A 17,572-nucleotide genomic window follows, 5' to 3' on the forward strand; every position below is an offset into this window, starting at 1 on the left:
AAGTTTGTAAAATGAGTGGCATATTATCCAGAATATGCTAGTAAGGAGTCTAGGCACTGTTTTATCACAGTATGCAAATCACCCCCTCCCCCCTTTTCACAATACAAAATTTCTAGTTGCTAGCTGCAGRGGGAGACAGGTCCTCAGTATTTCTGGAATATCATTATTCCAGAAAAGAATTCCAAAGGAATCACTGGCTCTTACACCATATGAGGTGTCTCTAGGAATGACTGGTCATCTTGTGTCACACCATTAGAATTCCTTTAACTATGTGGTGATAGTTGTTATCAAGCACTTACACAYGTGGCTATACCAGAGGGACAAACACTGGTAACTTCCATTCATCAAGCACCTGGGCCATCTAGGAAATMAAAAAAACATTCCCAGGAAGGAAACTCATGCTCAGAATTCAAATGGATAAATAAATAAATAAATAATGTAGTTAGTCATCATCACTATTTCTTTGAGGAGCTTTGAATTCATGTCATTTGAAGTGGAATATGCTGGATCTAAGTTCTTGGGGAGGGGTAAAGCTCCTGTCCCAGCTTTCACTGCCAGCCAATATACCACTAAATTATATTCTGTGTTAGAATTAACACCCCCGTGCTGACCATACAGAAGATGCTACAGAAAAAACATAGCATAAATGCACAGAGTGAATGGCATTACACACCAATGTCAGCAGTCCTTCAGAGGCACTTGCACTAGGGAGGGGCAGAGGCTGCAGAACATGCCAGAAATACCAATAAATCATTACAAAGACTGCTCTTAAGCATCACTATTAGGTAACTCAGTGGTGTGATCTCAAGAAGGAAAAYTTGCCAATCTCTAAATTCTTCTGTGTGCAAGTAGGGCGTATCTGAATAATCTGAATACCCCAAAGCACTCTAAATCCAACAGAATGGATAGCAACCCCTTTATGTTATGGACTAGGATCAAGAGCACCCTCAGCAAGGTGGTGCAGTSAACACACTGGAGGGAAGGGATGCCATCCAGAGGGACCTCAACAGACTTGATAGGTGAATTCATGCAAAGCTCAAGRAGGAAGTTCAACAAGGCCAAGCACAAGGCACTGAACCTGGGTTCAGCCTAGAACAAATCCAGGCTGGAGGATGAACAGATGGAGAGCAGCCCTGCCAAGAAGGACTTTGGGTGCAGGTGGATGAGGGGCTGGACATGACACAGCAATGTGCACTCACAGCCCAGAGCCATATGTGTCCTGGGCTGCATCCAAAGCAGTGTGGTCACCAAGGTGAGGGAGAGGATAGGGAGGGGATTCTGCCCCTCTTCTCTGCTCTGGTGAGACCCCACCTGCAGTGCTGCATTCAGCTCTGGGGTCCCCAGCACAGGAAGGACATGGACCTGTTGGAGTGGGCCTAGAGGAGGCCACAAGGGTCATCAGAGGGATGAAGCACCTCTCCTATAAAGAAAGGCAGACAAGAGTTCAGGTTGTTCAGTCTGAAGAAAAAGCTCTGGAGAGATCTTATAGCATGTTCCAATAGCTAAAGGGAGCCTACAACTGGAGAAGGACTTTTTACAAGGGTATGTAATGACAGGACAAGGGGGAATGGCTTTAAACTGAAATAGAGTAGATTTAGATTGAATACTAACAATCAATTCTTTGCTGTGAGGGTGATGAGAGGCTGACCAGGGAAGTTTTGGATCCCCCATCCTGGGAACTGTTCAAYGTCAGGTTGGATGGGACTTTTGAGCAACCTGATCTAGTGAAAGGTGTCCCTTTCACATAGTAAGGGGGTTGGAACTGGATGATCTTTGAAGTCCCTTCCAACCTAAACGGTTTTAGAATTCTGACTCCACATGTTTATGCTTTTGAAGATTTTAGGATAAGCAGGATTCCAAGCAGAATGACTGCTTCTTCTAGAGCACATCTGGTGTTAAAATTTCTTATAACCAGATACTATTTTTTAAAAGACTGAGCTGATAGTTAACCACCTTAAGAGATCAGTATATGCTTGTTAAGTTATTGGACAATATGGTTTCTTTTTAATTTTTTTTTTATTTCTTTTGTTCTTAATTTGTGTTTGTTGTTGCTGGTTTTTTTGTTTGTTTTAATACAATTAAAGTTGTACCCCACAAGAAAAAGCAGAAAGAGTCCTTATGGAAAAAAACAAATATATTGAACACATACCAATCAAATGGTACAGATATGGGACTGGCTTTGATTTCAAAATTTAAGTAGAAATAAAAAAGATGTAATGCAACAGCTGTTCAATTTCCAAGTCTAAATAGGCACTGTAAAAAGACATTTCCGCTTTCTCCAGCACACATTCCTGTCTAAACGCTCCCACTGTAATCAACTCCTAGTATTCCAAACAAAAATAAAACCCAACACTGGGAACATAACCTTAGAGTAAAAGTTAATATCCATCCACCCACCCTCTTACAAAAAAGCAAACAAAAAAATTCCCCCAAATACAACTTTTCAATGCTGCTGTTTTGACTGGAGCAGAATTGGAGAATTTATAAAGGTTCAAAAGCACCCAAGGCAAGTAGTACAATATAATTTGTTCACTAACTTGTATTGGAAAGGAGATTAAAAACATTGAGATCTGCATCCTGGTACATAAAACTGTTGTCCTGAATAAAGAGAAATCTTTGAGAAAAGTTTTACAACTTGGTGGAAGTCCAGGACCCAGCTTTAGGCATTATTAATTCACGGGGTTTAATTCTGACTTTGTTATAACCACTTTTATATACTGTACATCTACCCTAGTTGGATCAGTGTCTGGAACTGCTCACTGGTGTCCCTTTGAACAACTGTAAACTAAACCAAAGTATGCAACTCCATAGGAAGCTAGAGATCAGGTGAATATACAGCCAGTTATATCTCCCCTGCTTCACGCTCCTCTGAGCTCCTTGGCTCTTCTGATCGGCCGTTAGCGCTTTCGTACGAACGTTTCTTGTCTTTGAAATCCCGTGGCGACCTATCCCTCGAGCTTCTGTCTTTATCACGGGATGTTCTATCACGATCTCTTGAACGCTCTTTGTCTCTGGAAGATCTTTCTTTAGAGGATCTGGAAAGTGCAGTATATTTGAGAATTCGAGTTAGTAATGAATTGGTAGCTACCAAAGAGCATTTAGATATTTTTCTTCTTTTTCCAACACAGTTTATTAGATTTACATAAACAGAAGTGTATGAGAAGATATCAGAAATCATTCTACCATTCTCCCTTTCCTATTTCCCACTTCAAAAGGCAAGTATTTYGAGGCAGGATTTAATCTACATTCATTACAGAGCCCAGATTAAGTTCAATGTGCTTCACTACATCTCTTACTTTCAGCCTCCACCTCCAAATCTGCATTAACTGGAGCTGAGTTGAAATTTCTTATCTGCAATCTCTAGTGAAAGAACAGTCGCGAGCATTTCTCAGACAAATGAATTAAAAACAAAAAAAAAGGTGTTTAAAAACAGGACTTTGCTTAAAAGCAGGGGGAAATTAACCTGCATAATTCTGGAAGGGAGGCTACTGTATGACAAATACAACCCAAAGCTGGAATCTGTTCTACAATCATACTTCGTTACAAKAATTAACCCTTGTGTGATTTGGAAAGGCTGGGGTAGTGTTCTTTTTATATATTTTACTCTGACAAATAAATAGGCATTTTCAAAACCTTTGTGATGGAGCCAGAAAAGACCTGTTTTTTTTTAAACAAACTACATAGTTTTAAATTAATTAGTTACCTGTATGAGAGAAAAAAGGATTAGACATCCTCCTCTACATTCCCTTACAGMTACACTTAGGTCTGTTGTTGAAAAACATTGCATTTGTATTTTACCATGTACTGCAATCACAAAATAATATAATGCAGACTTTTACAGAAAAATTGTTAACAGCTAGCCAATAATTTCCTAGTAAAAAAATTTGGTACACTGGACAGTGAGACTATACTTGTTACACTTAGAGAAAGTTACTGCCACTTTGTCTCAAAGCTTCAAAACTTAGGTCTGCAAAATGCTCCTGAGTTAATTATGTAACCCTACAAAGAAATGACCTTTCATGCTGGTTGTTCATCTGAAAAGATTATTTTCCCTACAATGTACTGTTTTGCAAGAACTAGTACTTGCAAGAAACACTGAGATCCAAAAGCATTACCCCTATTCCACAAACTACATGTCACAAGAGAAGAGAAGATACATGCCAGGTAAGAGGTTAATCCTGGAGTTAATACAACTGTTTATCAAGTATCTTGTGGTCAAGTCCCCTGCAGAAGTAACAATGACTTAACTCCTGAAATAATCTGAACTGTAAACTCTCCATGTGTGGCCACTACAAAACCAGACCCTTTATCTTCTTGCAGATCAACAGACTCAGGGTTTTAAGACTGGGCACCCTAACACCATACTGCTTCCAAAGTATGCCAAGGTGGCTAACCTATACAAGAAAGGAATCTTGTTTTTGAGCAGACCTCCCTAACAAATGCCKGGTTGTGCAATCCCAACTCTTTTAAGTYATGCTCACCTCATTCATGTAAACTAAGTCAACCAGTCCTCAGGAGCAGAAAGCAACTGAGTAATTCAAAAGCAACAGCCCCCCTCTCTGCCCCCTGCAGTAATCTTTCCATGAGAGGTCCTTGCACAGCAGTATCCTCAGATGCAGTGCAACGAGTTTATTTTCAGGCACACCTAAACTTGTTTTTATCTGGTGCATTACACAACAAATGAGCTCTGGTGTTGGGAACAAAAGCCGCAGGGAAAACCCAAATGCATGACAGTAAGATGACTGCTGATATCCCTGGGTTCAAATGAAAGTCAGCTGTTTCTATGCTGTAGGAAACCAATATTATCAGCTTGTCACCCATACTCTGTAGCACTCATCCAAAACAGAAATAATATACAACCCTGTTATTGTTGTTAAAAAAAAATCACTATGGTGTGTCAAATCAAAAATATGCTGGAATTGTAACTGAAATCTGAGACAGACTCAAAAGGTGTTTGAATTGCCAAGTGGTAAGTGTAAACTTAATTTAGTGTGAAAATTCTCATTGTGTGTTAGGAAAAGCCATTTATTTATAGGGCAAAATTCACCTCTTTTTGGAGCTGCGTTCTCGGCTTCTCTCCCTGGAGCTGTGCCTGCTTCTATGATGGCTGCGGCTCCGGCTGCGGCTGGTGGAGCGAGACCTGTGGCGGTGGCGTTTCTCACGGGATTTGGACCGAGTCCTTCTCTTCCGTTCCCGTGAGGCTGAGCGAGACCGATGTCTGCGGCGATCTCGGGACCTAGATCTAGGAACAGAGAGGGCTTACACCACATACTGCTTTCACCCAGCCACTCTTACCAATGCACTGTGAATATGATGCACTCTATGTGTAAGCACATCTGCGAAGAGAATGGCCTGCAGTGTTCACAGCATTGCAGTATCTGATCACAGGCAAACAGGTAAAGCAACATTAGAAAGTCTACAAACTCCYTTTTGACTAATGCAGTCAATTTTATAATTAATTCGTTCATGTCTGTATGGCTACAGCATAGCYGATTCAGGCTTCTGAAAGCAAATAAAAATATGAAGAAAATCTACTCCTTTAAATTTTAAAATAGCGTCTTTATCAGGCAAAACTGTGGAACTTCATGACACAGTGAGAGGGATTATCCATGTATTATGATGTTCTTTAAAAACTGCATTAAGTTGTTCTCCATAGCTGCAACAACAGAACTAGTCTGGAAGGTTCTAAATACTGTACAAATTTGGTATTTTCTATTTCCTTCCCCCAAATCACTTTGCAATCATACCTCAGCGGTAACCTTCAACTGTGTAGGTTTGAAAGAACAYTCATACTTATTCATGGGTGATCTGCTGAGAGTTAGCCTGATTCTTAGGATTTTGAAAACATGGGCTTTCACCAAAAGGTATTAGTCAGAAGCTTTTGTAAAGAAAAAGCAATTCTCTGTGTTGTATTACTTGGGACATGAAGCTGCATTGTAGTAGCCACAAAATAGATGTAGATGTATAAACTCAGTAGCATGGTGATAAATACTGTACAAACACACAGAGAGATGACTATGTAACAAAAAGCTTTGTTTGTAAAGATGGACATCTTAAACTAACAGTGCTAGACAAAATGTTCCAGCTTGTGAAAGGCTAACTTCACCGCTGGTATTCCTTGTCTGCAGAATTATATACCTTTTGGCATGCTTGCTGTGGGATCTGGACCTGAAATAAATGGAAAATAGTAATTTTTCTCAGAGAATCTCACTATCAAATGAAGTGCAATTTAGTAAAAATAAACCAGACTAGTTGACCTGTTCTTGTATTTGTTTTAGTAGCAATTTTTTAAAGGCCTTTAATTTGATGTCAATATCTTTGTAACATGTTTATCAGGAAACACATCCCTGTTTTGTGTTTGTTGGGGTTTTTTTTTTTAAATTTATTTTTGAGACTACCATACTAGAAATGCAGAGGAATATCTATCTTTTTAACTCACATCCCTCCCACAGAAAAAGCTTACAGTGAAGTCAGTATTCCTGTATTTCCTGACAGGCAAATAGTACCAGACTGCAACAGATTTCAGAAGTTTACACTGTTAACCTCTGAAATGCAGCATGTTGGGAGAACTGCAGCTCAGGTTCCATTCCACTCGAGGCCCACAAGGCCTGGAAGCTAGTATTTCATAGAAGAACYGGGAATTACTTTCCTCAATTATGCATTCAACTACTTCCAATAAGGAAAATTTCTAACATCTATGAAGAAAATTGCTAACAGATGTAAAGAGCTCATATGGGTGTAAGCTCACATCTGTCAGGTCTCAAAACAAGATACACACCTGAAAATTATCTCATTTAAAGGCCCTTTGTTCAAATATGTAGAGACAATACTATCAGTAGGTTTAAATAAGGCTTTTTAGAAAAACAATTCCATGTTTTAAGACTTAGAATTAATTTTCACCTCTATCCTTTCAAGTTTCCAAGGAATGCAAACTGTTGCAATTCTGCAAATTTAGAAATGTGTATGARCTATATCAGAGTTTTCTTATTACACTTAAATAGGTCATTATGCACATGCAATTAAAATAGATCCCTACCTCCTTAGTTTCTCCCGTTCTTCTCGTTCCCTCTCCTCTCTACGTTTCAGACGTTCCTGATTTCGTTTCTCCTGTTTATCAGCCACAATCCTCTAAAAGCAAAAGAATATATTAAGTTGTATTTAACAATTTCTCATATGAAGGTGCTATAAAAATAATCTATAGAGAGTTAACATTCAGTTCTTTCTCTCAGGCATATCCCCTTTCCCTTGTGAATATTATTCTCACTCTCTTCCTCAGTATATATACATATATGTTTTTCTTGAAGAAAYAGAAGTTATTGCAGAAGAGCTGCAGGTGGGTGTTACACGAAGACCTGAAATCTGCAGAGTTAAATATTAAGTTTTTAATATAATAAAGGGGAATTCAGAGCAGTAAGTCATGCCTTTAAGTGAGAGTTTCCATGCCAGTCCTAACATATTTTGGACACTGGGGAAAGGCAGAAAGGAATCAGAACTGGGAGAGTTAATTGTTTCTTAAAGGACTTGGTTGGGCCGAAACCTAAGTTTTGAGGCTACTTGTTTCTGTATTGTGACTGTGAGACAAAGTTAGAGCAGATGCTTCAGTTGATAGCCCCCAGGGTGAACTCACTACTACTGGGGACAAGGCACGCTCAGTAGAGGGCCCTCAGATGTGGAACTCACAACTGGAGATCTGGCCAAACCCAAGTCTTGCCACCTTCTGGACATGATGCAAGAAATTCAACTCTTTGTAAAGACCTTCTTCTGAGAGATGGAATTGCCCCAGCAGCATCTTGATTAGATCTCTGAGGAGAGCTCTGAGGAAGGAGGGGATAATTATTGTTTTCTTTTTTTGTTAGCAAAGCACTTCAAAAGATTAATTTATTGATGCTTTGGGAATGTGAAATAGTTATCCATGCATTCTTTTTTCCAAATGGTGTAAATAATCAGTTATTTCAACCCGTTATGTCAAATTATRTATTTCCTTGTCCAACATCAGCCATTTAACTACCAGCAAAGTTTCTTGTTCAAGTGACTCTTTGAACAATTTCATGGAGGGATGAGAGGAAGCACATATGACCTGTTGCAGGTGTCTAAGGTTTAAGTTACATCAGCTGTATTTAGGACTCTAAATTGCCAACATCATCAACAGAAAGAGTTGGGCTCTCCGAAGGGTAAATCACAGTATCCATGCAAGGCAGCTGGAATATTACAAAATGTAAACCAAGTCAATTTATTCAAATCCAGTAGCAGCAATTTCTTTCAGGGCTTCAACTTATTTGGCTACTGTCTTTAGTGAATTCTACAATTAAAATTCTTAATTGAGCTGTGAATGCCATAATTTGTACATTAAGGTCATAAATGGCATCAGTGTTCACATCCATCCTCTCGAAAACCAGAGAATATCATTCCAGTAAGTTTTTTGTTAAATATTCCAACTGTATTTCAAATGTTCAAACTATAGAGAACATGCAACCTCCTCATAACAATTATTTCTGACTTCAAGATGTACATATTTTGTATTGCCACTTTGGATAGCTACAGCCTTGAGCTGTTGGAATCTATTTATTTCACCTGTTGTCAGTTAGGCTTAAAAGCCTTCAAAAACTACTTCAAGAAAGAAAACTTCATTGAAGTCACTCCGTAATCTTTGTCCAGATAAAATAAACAAATTAAGTTTTAGTAATTCACCACACAGCAGGTTGAATACCAAGCATTTCTCTAGATTTATCTGAAAACTTTTCAAAGTGTTATCATCCTTACTACATGCTCTTGTATTTCCAAGAGTCTCCTTATCATTTTTAGTCMATCATTTGGCTAAAAGCAAAGTTTATTTGGGTATCTTCTACGACTGCTAAGTATGTTTCTACACTGATGTTGTTAGCTCAAAATACAGTTCTCCATTTTACAAGTAGGTTCACGCTTTTTGCTCCCAAGATGCATTATTTTGAATATGTGCAAAAGAGGTCATCTTACAAATCCATCCAGGTTATATATATTAAATTAGAATGTTTTGTTTTTTTAAGCTAATGAAATCTGAAAGTTTAAAGCGATACGAAAACAATTCACACACACACAAAGAAATATTCCATTAAGGTTACCTGACAAATAATTAAGTAGGAGCACACACAAAAAAACGTAAGAATGATTTACCCTGAGTTCCTCAAGCTTCTCTCTTATTTCAATAAATCCCAAATGTAGTTTTCCTCCAAAGTGATCAGCAAGTCGTCGGTCGTTGTCATGCAGTCCAAGATAAGCTGAGCACACTTCACAAACCCGTAGCTTCTGCTGCTGAAAGCTGGAGGCAGGCATAGAATTCCTATATACTTCCTACAAAAAAACCACAAAACCGCTGTTACTTCTCAATGCACATAAACACAAGGATGACACTTCACCAAAGATACACTACAAATAACCATAATCAATGTAAACTAGTACACCTTTTAGTTAATTCACACTATTCATAAATCGTCTCATAAAGATACAAGGCATGTTTCCTCATTTTGAAAACAGAACATATTTAGAAACAAGATATCATCAACTGGCTTTGCAGATTAAAAACAAAGTGAGGTAATTACTACATTAACATTACACAGATGAACAACATGTTAATGTACAACAGTGAATACATATTAACATGATCATTACTGTGTTGACATATTAAGAAAATATTACACCTGTTTTAATTCTGAGCTCTACTTAAAACAGTATTAGTTTTCTGAGAAATCTATCTTTCATTTTAGAAACAAAGTAAACACATTATCTGAGCAAAATTTATCTAAACAGACATTCAAAAGACAGACCAGCCAGACTGCCAGCAACTCTTCCGGTACTATTGAAACATCTGCAAATACTGGTTTCTAGAAATTTCAGTATCTTGTTGTAATATAGTATGAAAAAGCTCTTGGTGAGTTCTGTCACCTGAACATTACAAGGATCATTTTTACTTTCATACACAAGACATGGATCACTTCACTGAAGCTCTGCAGTACAAGTCACAACAGCAGAGCATAAAGTTACAACAGGGCTGCCACAGCAAGAGCTGTGAGACCAAACCAGGTAAGTCTATCCTATCATCACAGCCACAGCCACAACTGACCAATGTAGCCAAATGAAGATAAATCCATTGCTTGTGGAAGGGAGTGCAATTTTTAATAGTATAGGAGTGTATTGCAGGGTAGAAACTTCTAGCTGCACAGGATGCCACAAYGCAATTTCTTTAGTTTCATATGTAACAATTAGTTGAGGAAGCRAAAGAGATGTCTTACGTTATTACACAGAGGCCAACCAATTCAATATCTGACCCTGCCCTCTCCATCCCCCAAGGCTTACACAATYGACTTACTTCTGCTTCTCTCTTCTTTACCCGAGCCTTCTCCACTTCATCCATTACTTTTTGAGATTCTTCCACATTCCCATCAGCTCCAAGCTGTTCTACTTTGGCCAACAGTTTCCCAATTTCTTCATTCAATTCATGAACTCTTTCAGCCTTGAAAGACAAGGAAAGGCTTAATAYAGGATATGCTTTTAATTATGGAGAACAATCTAAACTACTATTGAGTTATTCTAAGCAAAATTGGAAGGACAGAATTAAAAAGAAACACGCAGAGGGAACTTCTCCAGGTAAAACTGAAACAGAAAATGCCTCTCTGCAAAAAACAGAGAAAAAAGATGAGTTACCAAGTCTATGTACAGTTCCAGAGAAGGATTTTGTTCAGAAAACTTCACGTAATTCACACTGTTGTTTATACCAGCCCAGCCTAGAAAAATTAATGTTTGCACAATCACTCCTCCTAGCAGTTGCATATATGTGCAGAAAAATGGTAGGATTTTTTTTTCATTCAAAAAAAGATCTAGAGAAGAGGACATAGATTTTTGTTTACTTCATGGATGAAGTTTGGATCAAAAAGTTTAAGAATTACTAACATTGTTCTGGTATGCATTCACAGAGTTGAGTTTCCTGAGGTCAAAAATATCACACAGGTCTCTTCCCTTGTGTTCTCTTCTGTGCCTTMAAGGCAGTTTTAGGAAGGATAGAGAAAATGTATTACTTTTTCCCCCTCTTCACTATGAATTCTCAGATTTTATATCTTTCCAAAACTTGAAATTAGCTCCTTAGAAAAAGAGATCTTCAAAAAAGACATCAGTAATTAGTCTGACATGCTTACTTTAGCTGCAACTTCAGCACTGATCTCTTCTTGGGTTTCTGCTAGTCTTTTCTTAGCCACTTCTGTTCGCCGGTCACAGTCTGCAATAAATGACTGCAGGTGGTCCATTGCCTAAAACATCAGGAAGAATAAGGATCAATGCTGTCAAGAGTATCAGTATTTCATTAGCTGTAAGGCTTCCCAAGTTTATTAGGGCTTCACTTCCACAAGTTTTTATTAGTGATTAGTGAAACAAKAATCGACCAGTTTATGCTGACTAATCATATATATCAATAACAAATAYTTTAAAAATTACAGTCTACACATTGTCATAGTTTCTAAGTATTTGCAGAAGTTTGGAAGTGAATCTGTCTTAAGTCATCTCTAAGAAGAAGTATTTCTAGCAGGCATTAAAATTCTTGAAAGGCTATTCAGGATCACTTCACCCAGCCAYTACATGCAATACTAAAACTTTTTCCACTAGAGTTTTAAGCTATTAGGTATACTAACCATCCCTCCAAATAACAATTATAAAAAATAAACCCATTTGTCCTAGCAAAGACTTACTTCCTAGTTGGGAGTTCAAAACAAACTACAGTGTATGGAGACATAGTATATGATWTGTTATCTCCAATACAAAATGAGTTTCTTCATGAAGTGTAGAATTTATAACTCTATTCAAAGCATACACAGTCTTAACATTTATTTGCTATTTGATAAYACTGAGACAGCACTCAGGTTCATGGTACTTTGAGAGGATCCTAACAGTTCTACCTAGAGATGACTACCAACACAAATTAGCATATAATCATGAAGAGGCAAGTATCTTTCATGTAACTGTGCCAAGGATTCCTCTGCTTCTTTATAAAACTGCTTTCCAAAAGTTTTCCTTCAGTGTACCAAAACTTAACATCTGTCGCTCAGTTTATCCACCTACATACACAAATTATGCTTTTACTCAACCATTAAGACAAAATACATACATCAAGCTCAAAGAAGAAATCTTGATCTTTGGATGCTATTTCATAGTCTGCCCTTAATGCCAGGTCATGYACTTTCAGGCATTCTCCAAGGTCCATTCTCTGAAAAGACAGAAGCAATGTGGTTTAACTTTTCAGAAATGTTACAAGGAATAAGGTTTGCATGATTTTCTTTAAYAGTCAATATTCTGAAGCAAGTCATCTCCCTTGTGGAAATGAGAATTTAACAAAGCTATAAGATGATACCAGGACTTCGAYAGACATGCACGGATCAAGAAACAATAAAAGTGGACAGCTTATCACGATGGCAGTCTGCATTACAAAGCATCAYTAACATCCTGAAAAATGCTGTTTTATTTAAAGTTCAAAAGAGTGACTGAAGTGGAACATCCTGTATTGAATTTAAACAGTTTAGCAGAGTCAGGTTCCATGAAAATGACTGGTAATTAGAAGGTCAAATTATTGACCTGAACCTGTCTGCATACTCTATGATAGTGTGTTTCAGTTATATTCATCACCTGAAATAGCTACAACCACAGCACCCCGGGAGTGCTGCTTAAAAAACATTCTTGAAGCATTTCACATAAGACAGCCAGAAATCAAATCCCTGCAAAACATTTTGCAAATAAGTGAAGATGTGCTGAGTGTTGGACTATGTTCAAGAATCAGGGAATAAAAAGTACAGATATTTCACCTGCAATCTAAAACTCTTCTAGGAAGGGCAGGAAGGAAGCATGGATATAAAAAGGAGCAAGCATCACAGATCTCGCATACAATGTCACTAAGGAGAGTGCTCAGAATCTTATTAGGTAACAAATACTGTTTTTAAATTTAATTTTGCATAGGACACAGCATAAGAAATTCTAATCCAGTCTGTTCACGGCAAGTCTGGTGATCAAGACAGAGCAACATGCACTTGACAAAAAGCAAATGTAAAAAACCCAATCACAAACAACACTAAACCCCCCCGCCTCCGCCCCATCTGAAATGGAAACAGAATTGACTAAACCCAAAGCAGCCCCTCTGCAAGGGCACAGGCTGATATAATCACTGGAAGTGCTTAAAACCAGCAGTTTCAGTTAAGTCTGCTCTTGGCACTGCTCACTTAATATTAAGAAGAAATTCTTTCTTAACATTGAAAGGACATGACAAAAATTGAAYTCTGATGGGAAAAGCACTTACTGTTGTAGTTAAATAACAATTTTAAACCCAAAACTAAAATAATTAGTAACTTGTGAGTTTTGTAAATAGAAGATGAGTGTTAACTCAGAAAGTGCTGCAAGCTGAGTGAGCAGGGGTTTTGTTGCATTTTTGTTTGCTTGGTTGTTTTTGATAAATAAAATACTTGGATTCAAATAAACAATTCAAGACTCATAATTACAGTAAAATTAACAAAAAATAAATTATTTTAGTCTTCTCAGATTTTTACTTAAAACTTCCAGTGAAACCATTAAAGTAATTTTTATGGAAGCTGTTGATTTATTTCATACAGAAGTTTCACATAGTGAAAAAAACCTCACAACAGTAAAATAAAAAAWTTTGAACTTGAAAAGGTTTTTTACAAACTGCAGTTATTTAAATCCCCTTCAGCCACCATCAAACTGTTTTCTGGAAGACATTTGATCGCAACAAGGAACATCTCACTGCAATGATAAAGATTAGCKTTTCCTTTTGCAAATATTCAGGACCTCAGCAATTTTGTTAACTGATGCAAATCCACAAAGACCTTGAAGCTGAGCAATGTATTATAGATGCCTTTTTCCATGTCATGCTGACTTATTATTTAAACCAAAGCACTTTTTTTCAGGAAAGTACTTCAGTACTAGGAGAGCAGTGTGAAAGAGCTTTTTAAAATTATCTGAACATCAGCACTTAAAAATTATTGCAAAATTGTGAAAAGATTGACTTTATGCTGATTCATCTCTTGTACTGAATAAGGTCTTCAAGGCTAAACTGYAAAACTCAAAGCCAATCCTGTTTCAAGTAAGGCACTTAAGTTATAAATGCATAGATAAGACTCATGACATACTTTAACAGGTCTGAATACAATGACAAAAAGCCTGAAACACATCCCAATAGCATAAAAATCCTGCTATTCTAAGATGCAATCTGCATACATGTTGAATAAATGCACAAAATGAAATTCCACCATACACTAAAATCCCCCAGAATCCATATAACACTACCATGACATGCTGTTCTTCTTTTCCCTCTGTTTGGGTTGGATTTAACCACCACAAAACAGTACATTTTCTGATTTCTTTGCTTCTTACTGGGAATTGTGAATCCAAAGCCTGAAAGGATGGTAATTAACCTGAGTCAGCATTAGAGTTCTCTCCTCCCCTTATCCCTGTGCTGTGCCACTCCATGTTGGCACATCTGCCTGCACTGTGSACACACCATCTGGGTACTGACTGGGTAAAAATATGTTAGCAAACCAAACACAGAGGCAAATTTTTCAGCAGTGTACCTTTGTCCAGTTTGCTGGGAAGCCAAACARTGTGCTGACAAAATGTAGGGGATAACAAAGTAGTAGACTTAAGAAGCTGGGGTATCTTGAAGTATCAAGATGGCAAATTCAAAAGCTCTTGAATAACTTCAGTGACGTTAGCAGAAAGTTTGGGGGACAAGTATGTTACAGAGGATTCCATTTTGGTAGATGCCTCAGTCACAAGAGAAGAAATTTTGGCTCCCATTCCCCACTTTGATACAACAGGCCTGCCTTATAAATAAATACACAGGTGGTGTAACAGACAGGGATCAAGAACAAGCAGGTACAAGAGAAAAAAATTTTCTTTATCATTAGTTTTGCTGCTGAAGAAATTGCTGGAACTGATCCCCAACACAGCCTATACTAGTCCTGGGTAATCCTTCGAAAGTCTTCACAGAAATATTACTACAAAATGCCTTTCATAGTGAAATTCTACTAGCAAATCCCCATGTAGAAGAATGATAAAAAACCCACCACATTTAAAACTCTTTAGTAAGTTTGCTTCTTAAATACAMAAACAGGCTAAAAAGCACTTCTGCTGGGGTAAGTTATGCAACATGGGGCAAAGACAACTCATCCTGGGGATGATTTCATGCTGTCAAAAGTCTATGGTGGATCATGATTGCCAAGAACCTTAATAAGCACAGAGCAGCTCCTATTATAATTTGGCTCATATGAGTAGCAGCAATGTAGATGGATGGCAGATGAACATGGACAGAAGACAGAGTAAGACACATTATRTTCCTTCTCCACAAGTCCACCTTGCAATTTGGTGCCAAGACATGCCCTCCCCCCAGAGGCAAAGCAAATYGGTAGTCAGCCACTTAAAGATCAATCACATTTGAAAAAGATTTCTAACAGGGAGACATCCTCACACACTGAGCTTGGAAGGCTTAAAAAGAATGAACTTACACTGTTTTTCACTGTCACTGACTTTCAGACAGATTTACACTACTTTAAAGTGATTTACAGAGGAGTTCAGATGAACAACACAAGTAAAGAAAGGTGAAAATWTCCAAGTCCCCCGGCCAGACATAACTAAAGTTCATTGAGTCTGCACTTTGACTGAGATTAAAATCTAACAAAAAGCCTACATATTTGAGGATCTTTATTGCAAATGAACGTTATTGCTGAAGATTAGTCTAGGTAAACACATACAAAGCAGGATATCACAAGTCCTTCTCTTACTGCTCAATTCTGCTTGAGAAACTGGTGCCTTCTAATACCTGCTGATCATTTTGTGCAATACTGTTTAATTTCTCAGTTTTAGATGGGCAATTAAAGCTGCTTGATTTTCCAGAGCTGAGGTTTTAAAAAACTGGTCTTCCATCCCAAACAACTTCATATTCAAATGACTTAGTAATCATTTTTGTCATCCCATCCACAAAATAGACTGAATGCCTTTGGTATAATAAAGAAATACAAATTACATACATTTAGTTTGCGTAGTGCTACTTCACTCAAACCAGGTACAAAAAAAATGATCACGAGTTAAATATGAGTTGACAAAGAAGAGCTGGCCAAGGATCTTGCAACAGAGACTCTGAAGAGTTTATCTGCAAAATAAATGTGCATCTCTGAGTAGCTGACAAATAGCTTAATTGGAAACTAAACTCTCAGTGTGATGCTGTTTCTGGATCATGAAACTAAGCTGGGTTTTTTTCTCCCCGTTTTCTTTTTCAGATCTTGAGCTACCTAAACAAAATTCTCATTTTGGCACTTTTGCAACTACTGCACGTTCCTTTGACATCAGAAATCTGATTATTGAATGTACTCTAAACAGACTACAGAAAGAGCACAGAAAACCTAGAGCACAGAAAACCTAGAGCACAGAAAACYTAGAACACAAAGGGCTGATATTGAGCCAAGTGCGACACAGGAGCACAAACTGTCAAATGCTTCTAAAAACAGCACCTATCTTTGATAGGTTTTTTAAAAGAAGATACTCTGGGCAGTGTTTACGTAGAAATTTCTTTCTAGATATAAAGATACCAAAGCAGCTCACATTCAGCAAGAGAAGATTTTTTTGGTTTTTTGCTTAGAAAGATCTGACACTGCTGAAAAACTTACATTGGAGGAATCATATCTCTTCCTTTACTAAACTGTCAAGGCTACTACTAGGGTCTGTATGAGTACACTTAATACTGACAAAAAGAAGCTGGAGATAGGCTCTTTGCTGAGATCTTCCTTATTATGCAATTCATGCTTCAGCTGCACTACCAATTTTGTTTTGAACAGATTGCTAGACTTGTGATAAGGCCCATCCTTTCCTGTAGGCAACACATTTAAGTGCTATGACTCCACTAAAAGAGTTAACTTTTGTAGGACTTCACTAGCAGCAAAGAAATGCTGAGCAAAAAAGATGCAGAAATTAATAARCTGAAGTCCTTAGTAACCAGCGAATTCCAGGTATCTTCTGAAGTGTAATATTTTTTAAAAGATATTTCTCCCTGTAACCATGCTCTCACTTCTAAAGATTTAAAATTCTTAGATCTTTACTAACAAAACCAGCAGCAGCCTTTCTTATTATTAAATGATATTTCAGTGTCTACATAGCATTTGTTCTTATGGCCTGATCATAAAATATATTAACACTGAAGCTGATAACCATGCAGAAAATAACAACCCTCCCCTTTACCCCAATAAATTAAATCCTTTAAAACGGAATGTGGTACAATCATTTCACCTTCCTGGTGCTGGTCAAAGAAATTAAGAATACATTTCAAGAGACTGACATGATCACTTGAGAGGACAACAGTGCACTGTACAATTCATCACCCACTGGGTTGAAGGCTACAAACTGAGCTSGTTTATGCAAGCCTAATGTAATTTGATTTGCTAAGCTGAAGCAGTTCACATGATCAAATCAGTCCTGAACTGAAAAGCTGATACCCCAAGATACAATGCATTCTAACAGCTTCTAATGCTTTTTCTAGAAGTACAGCATAAAATCACAG

General features: G+C 37.6%; 1 protein-coding gene across 4 annotated transcripts in view; it reads right to left on the reverse strand.

Annotated features, from left to right (window-relative positions):
• Nucleotides 1–2,116: 2,116 nt before the first annotated feature.
• Nucleotides 2,117–17,572, reverse strand: part of LUC7L2 (LUC7 like 2, pre-mRNA splicing factor) — a 30,821-nt gene continuing 15,365 nt past the window's right edge. For 2 of the 4 annotated variants that reach the window (XM_057389417.1, XM_057389439.1), the window contains 8 exons: nucleotides 12,128–12,226; nucleotides 11,166–11,276; nucleotides 10,343–10,486; nucleotides 9,151–9,327; nucleotides 7,037–7,128; nucleotides 6,139–6,168; nucleotides 5,048–5,242; nucleotides 2,117–3,035 (listed from right to left, as the gene is read on the reverse strand). In XM_057389417.1, coding sequence (XP_057245400.1) covers nucleotides 2,843–3,035; nucleotides 5,048–5,242; nucleotides 6,139–6,168; nucleotides 7,037–7,128; nucleotides 9,151–9,327; nucleotides 10,343–10,486; nucleotides 11,166–11,276; nucleotides 12,128–12,226 — 1,041 coding nt within the window. In that variant the 3' untranslated portion in view covers nucleotides 2,117–2,842. Of the gene's footprint in view, nucleotides 3,036–5,047; nucleotides 5,243–6,138; nucleotides 6,169–7,036; nucleotides 7,129–9,150; nucleotides 9,328–10,342; nucleotides 10,487–11,165; nucleotides 11,277–12,127; nucleotides 12,227–16,049; nucleotides 16,135–17,572 lie in introns of those variants that run through there. The other 2 variants (XM_057389432.1, XM_057389424.1) reach the window with 2 other exon arrangements.

Source organism: Malurus melanocephalus, unplaced genomic scaffold (assembly GCF_030028575.1).
Source record: "Malurus melanocephalus ecotype Western Australia unplaced genomic scaffold, MMel_1.1 scaffold_17, whole genome shotgun sequence".
NCBI classification, from domain to species: domain Eukaryota; kingdom Metazoa; phylum Chordata; class Aves; order Passeriformes; family Maluridae; genus Malurus; species Malurus melanocephalus.